The 8,194-nt window shown below is 37.4% G+C and overlaps 1 protein-coding gene across 7 annotated transcripts in view; it reads left to right on the forward strand.

Annotated features, from left to right (window-relative positions):
* Window positions 1-7,894, forward strand: part of HOXA3 (homeobox A3) — a 60,080-nt gene extending 52,186 nt beyond the window's left edge. For all 7 annotated transcript variants that reach the window (XM_066585301.1, XM_066585297.1, XM_066585298.1 and 4 more), the window contains 2 exons: window positions 2,307-2,855; window positions 6,504-7,894. In XM_066585301.1, the coding sequence (XP_066441398.1) occupies window positions 2,423-2,855; window positions 6,504-7,279 (1,209 nt within the window). In that variant the 5' untranslated portion in view covers window positions 2,307-2,422 and the 3' untranslated portion in view covers window positions 7,280-7,894. The remainder of the gene's footprint in view (window positions 1-2,306; window positions 2,856-6,503) is intronic.
* The last annotated feature ends 300 nt before the right edge of the window (window positions 7,895-8,194 follow it).

Below are 8,194 nucleotides of genomic sequence, written 5' to 3' on the forward strand. Positions count from 1 at the left end.
TAAACAATTCAATATCAATGTTCTGTTATGGTAGAATCATAAATGATTTATATTCCAGTTCATTGCCAGGATTTTAGGAGTTAATAGAAGCGCAGTGACATGTGGCATTTCATTTCATTGTTGTTCTTTTCACATATAGTTCATATGAAATATTTCATTGGGTTTGGGAGGTCTGATAGGCTTGTAGCAGCGGTAATAACAGGTCAACTCTAGAGAAAGGAGGCGTCTGGGTAATATAATTTTAAACCTCTATGTAACTTCAATCATGTCATTAAAAAAGTGGAAGAATGCAACATTCAATACAAAATTTTATTTATAGCAGCATATATTATGAACGTTATTGAATGATATTGCAATATAAATCATGTCAAACAGTTAAATATAGGAATTGGATGTAAACAAAAACACATTGACTAATAAACTAATATATATAAATGTGTGTATATATATATATATATATATATATATATATATATATATATATATATATATATATATATATCTCCTTCTCATTTTTAATGCTCTGCCCTTGTGGTGTAGCTACCTTTAAATAGTTACTTAGAAAGAGGTAAACATGGAGATTTGACAAAAGATAGACAAGATCCTAGAAGAATTTTATGGCTTGTGTTTCCATCATCTACTCTCTCGCTAGCCAAATGACCCCCATACATCAAATTGCAGAGCAGTTGCAAAGACAGAACCTATTATCGTTAGGGGCTGCACAGAAAGTTCATGCCGTGGTCATGGAGATGAACGCTGCTGGTCTTTCTGGTTCCTGGTGTTTTTTCAAATCCATCATGTTTTAACAGGTAGAATTGTGTACACTTCATGTGAGGGCTAATCACATCACAACACAACTGACTTTTTATGTTGTTTGTTTACTAAAAGTCTTCATTTATTGAAGTCACTGTCCATATCATTCTGCTGCACGTTACAAGATCATAACCCTAAATACTAATAAAATGTGTGATAGTGGAAAACTACATGCTGGCGAGTTCTCTGTTTACTCTGTTTCTGCACCTAATTGATACAGATCATTTTTAAATGCAGATACTGGATTACTTGCATTGTAACATTGTAAGAGGTAGCACGTTGATATTTTATGGCAATAGAATAAAAACATATAACCAACAAACAAAAACAGATATCCGATATTCTGTATTCAGCCCAACTAAAATTACTTTAACAATTCATAGAATATGATTATTCATATTTTCTATTATCATCCGCATTATTATCGTTATATTATGTGTAGGTAACTATATATGTTGCTATTAGTGCTTTGACTGCAGGTAAAATATTGCTGTGTAGGCCTGTGTTTAGATTCGATATCTGTTCTTTGATAAACGAATGTTTACTCAGTCAATACTGTGCTCTGTGTGAACAATAATTTGTGATTTACAATACGGTCCTAGAGCTAAGGTTATCTTTCCAACATGAGATATATTAGATGGAAATGGGCAGTGAGAGCTACATAAGTGTGAGTGAGTGCAGTCAGGAGACATCTACATGAGATTTGTGTGTACCTTTATATTATGATGTTATTAAGTTGATCTGTGTGACAAGATGTATCAAAGTAGTATCAAAGTGGCATATGGCTGATAATGCATTAGAAAAGTATATGTTGAAACACATTCTAAAGATATATATATATATATATATATATATATATATATATATATATATATATATATATATATATATATATACAGAGAGAGAGGGGGCTATATTAGCATAGATAGTCTAATATCTATCTATCTGTGTGTGTATATATATGTATATATATATATATATATATGTATATATATATATATATATATATATATAAATAATTTTGTTTCTACACGCACAAACACAGATATATTTGCATTTGCATATACAGATATAGGGGAAGATAGAATAACTAAATACATAGAAAGATAGACAGATTCAGCCATACCCATGTATGTAACTATATCTGTGTTTGTGTCTCCCGGCGTAATCAAGCAGGATTACATATGCACTTGTATGTGTGTGTCCAGGGCAGTGAGGAGGATTACATATGTACTTGTGTATGTGTACTTTGGTGGGTAGGGGAGGGGTGTGCACACTGTGACCTATGATGTAGTCATTCACACTGCATTGAAGTGTAATTTCTGGGTGAGTGTGAATTAGTTGGACGTTAGTGAGCAGCCCTATCATCTTAATACACACTTCTCAATATTGCTGAGCACTTTTTCCTTGCTGGCTTTCATGTCACTTAGCTATTGTAAGTAAGATGGATCTCTCCCATCTCCTGACTGTAACTTGCTTTTATTCCACCACAGGTCTGACCACAGAGGCCATTGGAGGAAGAGCACCACGTGACTCAGGGTGCCAATGTTATTCTTTACGGGTGTCAGGACCCTGTCAGTTTGTGAAATAAATATTGGGAAACAACGAAATGCAAAAAGCGACCTACTACGACAGCTCTGCGATCTATGGTGGATACCCCTACCCAGGAGCAAATGGTTACACTTATAATGCAAGCCAGCAGCAATATCCTTTGGAAAGTGACTATCATCGACCTGCCTGCTCTTTGCAGTCACCTGGCAGTATAGTGCCACCTCACAAGGCCAATGACGTCAATGAGAGTTGCATGAGAGCCATCAATAGTCAATCAAGCCAGGATCAGCAACAGCAACAGTCTACACCACCCTCTGTATCTCCACCTGAACAACATGCCAATAATACAGCCACAGCCTCCACTACCAAGGCCACCAATATCTCCTCACCCACCATGTCCAAGCAGATTTTCCCCTGGATGAAGGAATCTCGGCAGAACACTAAACAGAAGGCAACAGCAGCTGCAGCAGCAGGAGGAAACTCCAGCTCAGGTAATGTCACCACCTTTCTTTTATTCACACCTGGTGCACAGAATTCATGAAAGCTGGGGCTGACTTTCATAGCCTTGGAGCTATGCAAAACTGTACATTAACCCTTCTGTCAACTCTTTGAGGCACTTGAGGACAAATTATAGTTTTATCGGCCTACTTTAAGTACTACTTAGTAGTAGTGCAAAATAATGACATCATTGATCTATCTATATCTATCTATTCATCTATTAAAAAATGCAAGATCATTAGAATATCTGGGTGGTTTCACACTCAGCGTTTTAGCTTTTTTTGGTTTAGAAACACGCTCCAGTTTTTGTGAGTTTTTCATTCAATTTTTGAGCTGAAGTCAGAAGTGGATGCAAATAGAATAGGAAAGTTAAAGGGAGGACTGATACTTTTCCTTTCTAGATGCACTTAATATTCTTTATTCATATATTATTGTCATTTATTAATGTAATTGATATTATAATCCAATTGAGTAGCATCATTATCCACTGCACTTGCATATATTATAGGTAGATAATATCAATTTAGCAATTGGAAGTAAAACTTAGGGGGGCAAAACATATGGAATTTCTGTACTACTACTACTACTGTTTCTACTACTGATCCTACTACCACTGCTGCTACTACTTCTGCTGCTGCTATTGATACTACTACCACCACAGCTGCTATTATTACTACTTCTGATCCTACTATCAATGCTGCTACTACTACTACTGACCCAACTACCACTGCTGCTGGTACTGATCCTACTACCACTGCTGCTACTATTACTACTACTACTGCTGCTACTACTACCACTGCTGCCACTATTATTTCTACTGGCCCTACTACCGCTGCTACTACTATTACTACTACTGATCTTACTACCACTGCTTGTTACTGCTACTAACTGATACTAAAATATTTTAAGTAAACACACTGCTAATGAAAAAGAAACCCTGTTTCAGTCATTAGTTCCATATAGTGAGGATCGTCTGCATAGATCTAAGGTTTAATGAAGATTAGTAACACTAAGATACTCAACAGTAAGAATCTGAAGTTTCATAATTGTCCTGCACTGTGACCATAGCTGAGATAGAGACAACACTCAGCTGTCAGACATAGAGCAGCTGTACTAATGACAATTAATTTTTGATGCAATTATTGGATATAATTAGATTCTATCTAGTATAAAGGAGCAATTCCATGATTTATTAAGAGTTCCTGTATGATGATTTCCTGACAGCTCAGTTCATTCCATGGTTGCAGCTTTAGAGAATTACACATGACAAGTCTTTGGAGTTAAGCAATATGTAGCGTTTAAAGATTTGCAGAATATAGAAAATACCTATAGGCTGCAATGTCTCCTACTGTCTCTTCCTTTTTACTTCCATGTTCCCTCCAGCCCCCAATCTCCCTTTCTCCTTCCCCTCTGCTCCTGGGTACTTCCGTGTGCGCATGCGCAGTAGCCTTTCTGCTGCACTGGCTGTAGAATAGCCAACGTTTCTTAATCGCGTCCTTCTTGGGAGTGGCAATGCAAGAAATCTGTTCTTTTCATTAACCATGCTATGGGGACTTTAGGGTTAATCGAGCTTCCTAGATCTGTGTAAAGTTCTCATGCTTCCTCATTCTCTTTCTTTTTGAGCTGTTATATTGGATATTGTTGTAAATATTGAAGGTTTATGCAGGTGTTTCCAGATAGGAGAATTATTTTCTGCATATTTTACAACAGCATTTGAATGCATCATGTTGTGTCTGTAATCATAACATCGAACTGACTTGGCAGAGCTGCTCGCTTATCATTACCATCTGGCTTCTTGGGTTGCCCTTATACATAAGAGTGGGTAGGGAGTGGAGCCATCTTATTCACAGACAGCAGCTACCATGTGGTCTTTTACACAACGGAAAAAAGGGAGATCTGCTTCATGCAATACTACTTTTACCATAAGATAAGAAAAATAGCATTGTTGTTGTTGCTATTATTATTATCATTATTATGATACTTTGAGGATTATTGACACATTATATTAAACTATAAAAAAATAAAATGATAGTAATAACAACAATAACAACATATTCCTTATTTTCCTAGATTGTTTAATGTACCATAAGTGCAAGATAACTTTAACATTATATTATTCTCTAAAACGTTATAGAGAGTGTTATCTGTTTTGTCCAATATTAAATCTCCCACCCAACTTTTCCTGGTTCCTGAGTGGCATAGCTGCCAAGTTATGAAACAGCCCATTCTAAAATATGCAAAAGATACATCCACAGCACTCAAGGTGTTCTTGATGCAATTATTGAAGTAATTTCATCGATACAGACAAATGAGTCCGAGGCATTAAGGCTGCTTTCACACATGGTGGGTTTTTTTGTTGCGGTTTTCAACCCCAATTAAAAAGTGCATCTAGAAACCACATACAGTTTTCAAAAACTGCATACTATAAAAAAACACAACAAAACATGCATTGCTAAATGCAGTTTACTGATGCATGTTTTAATTGCAGTTGAAAACTGCAACAAAAAATGCCACGTAGGATCACAGCCCTACACAGTTTGCAGGCCCATCCACTATGGCACTTTCATGTACACGGAGAGAAACGTACATGGAAAAAAACTAGCAAAAACGCATGCATCTAAGCATACATTTTTGTTTTTAAAATCGAATGCATAGTATATGTTGCAATCCATTTTTTTTTAAATAAAAATGTATACGTTTTCACTGTAAATTCTTTTAAATAAAGTTTTGTAGTTCATCACTTCCCCCCCCCCCCCCCCCCGCTGATTACAAAAGCGTATGTTACCCATATGGAAACATACACTCATATGTTTCCATACATTATTCATTGACTGCAATGTTAAAAATAAGTATGTTTCATACACTTTTTTGTGGGTCAGAAATATGTAGTACGCTGCGTTTTTCAACCCCTCCCCCCCCCCCCCAAAAAAAGGAACACAAATGTTTGCTAGGCTAAATGTATTCAAACGTATGCATAGCATGACTATGTTGAAACCATTATAGCTTATGGATCTGTGAAAAGCTACGTTTTCATTCGTTTTTGTACAAAAAAATGTGTGCATTTCATGGATAAACATATGGCAGTGTGGACGGCCCCTAATGCAAAACAACCAGATGGACCTTTTGGTCAAGAGACCTTTTTCAACCAGGCTGTAGTATAGCAATGACATGGATAGCACTTGGACTACAGTAGTAGTCCAAGTGCTATCCATGTCCTTTAATAACTGCATGACAAACACTTCGAATCCTGTAGATTTATCTTTTATATGTTCGTTGGGCTATTCCCAGGCCTTCCATGAGCACCTGAAGCAGACTGCTGGAACAATTGTATGAAAGTGTCTTCCCCCCATCATTCTAAAATGAATGACACTCCAGGAGTTATAAATATTTAGGTGAACTTGCCGTTCAGAAGCCTGGAAAAGCTGGGTGAAAACCCTTGTGGGAGCTGTAGTGATTGATATGTAGTCACCGGGTTTCCCAAAAATAAATATAAACATTACACTTCAAGGACGTTTTGTATATTTTACTCTGGATCCTTGCATGGACTGTTTTAAAAATCATTAGTAGCTTTATCATTGTGGGTTATCATTGCAAAGTGTGGCAATTTTATGTTCTTATGCTTTATTTGATGGTCATTGCAGGTGAGAGTTGTGCTGGTGACAAAAGTCCCCCCGGGCAATCTTCTTCCAAAAGGGCCCGCACCGCTTATACAAGCGCCCAGCTGGTAGAACTGGAAAAGGAGTTCCATTTTAACCGATACCTGTGTAGACCTAGAAGAGTGGAAATGGCAAACTTGCTTAACCTCACAGAGAGGCAAATCAAGATCTGGTTCCAGAATCGACGAATGAAATACAAAAAGGATCAGAAAGGGAAATCCATGATGACGTCATCTGGCGGCCCCTCACCCTGTAGGAGTCCCGTACCGCCAGCAGCTATCGGGGGGTATCTGAACTCTATGCATTCTCTGGTAAACAGTGTCCCCTATGAGCCTCAGTCTCCCCCAGCGTTTAACAAACCCCATCCAAACTCCTACGGTGTGCCTGCTCCATACCCCAGCCCTCATCATAACAGCTGCCCCCCTCATCAGAAGAGATACACAGGAACTGCTGCTGTCACCCCAGAATATGACACTCATCCACTGCAAAATAGTGGTGGTTATGGCAATCCTCATGTACAGGGAAGCCCCGTTTATGTAGGGAGCAATTATGTGGAATCCATGACTAATTCAGGGCCCTCCATGTTTGGTCTATCTCATCTGACTCATTCCTCCTCCAACATGGACTACAGTGGACCAGGACCCATGAACAGTAGTCACCACCATGGACCTTGTGACACCCACCCTACATATACAGAATTATCTTCTCATCATAGCTCTCAGGGAAGAATTCAGGAAGCACCCAAGTTGACACATTTGTAATGGACACTAATATGTGTAGGGGACACATCGATTACATTCTTATTTTTTTCTACCTTTAATTCAAGTAATTTCCTTGTTTCGTATTTTTGTTTTTACTTTATTTTTGGTCTGCAAAATCCATTGCATTTTTGTTTGCATAGTCCCAATCGCCTACTATGAACACTACCTGGAGCAGATATCTTTGTATTTTAATCTACACTTTTATCAAACAGGGTATAAGAACAAATTTTATATGAAAATTTCTTCTTAAATGTGAATTTGTTCCTACATTTCTTATCCCGCAGGGAAACGAAATTAATTATTATTGCACTTCCTTTAAATTGCTAGACAAATATCCTAAAAAGCGCTTGAACAGGGTGATCAGCCTGAATCATTACAATTGTGAAAGTCATTAATGTTTGTATGCTGGGATATCAGTTCCAGTTAATTTATTGTTTTTTTTTCTGCAAATATATCGAACTGTTTACATCTTATTTATCCCATCACTCATATTTATAGACAATACATAGCAGATACATTCAGGTCTGGCCTTTTGTTAGATGGGATAATGGCACAGGGAACGTTGGTATCAAAAATAATTCTCTTTAAAGATGCAATAAAATGGTAGATAAAATATCAGAAGTGTATATTTGTTTATATACCACTTTGCATGAAACGGTTAACAATACAATGAAATGCATATTATATACTATCCATACATTTCAAACCGTCAAAATGGTCAATTTCAGTACAACAGCATTGGAAGGTAGGAAAGGAAACTGCAGTTTCTTTTGTAGCACAGAGCCAGAGAGAAGGAGAGGGTGTAGTTGATTGATAAGATGGCTGATAATGGAGGTCCGGTAGGTAATAGCTTTGTGCTGATGGGCTTCTACGCCATGTTGTGTTCCAATCTGCAGCATCAGCTCCCAGGCATCT

Source organism: Eleutherodactylus coqui, chromosome 12 (assembly GCF_035609145.1).
Source record: "Eleutherodactylus coqui strain aEleCoq1 chromosome 12, aEleCoq1.hap1, whole genome shotgun sequence".
Lineage (NCBI taxonomy): Eukaryota > Metazoa > Chordata > Amphibia > Anura > Eleutherodactylidae > Eleutherodactylus > Eleutherodactylus coqui.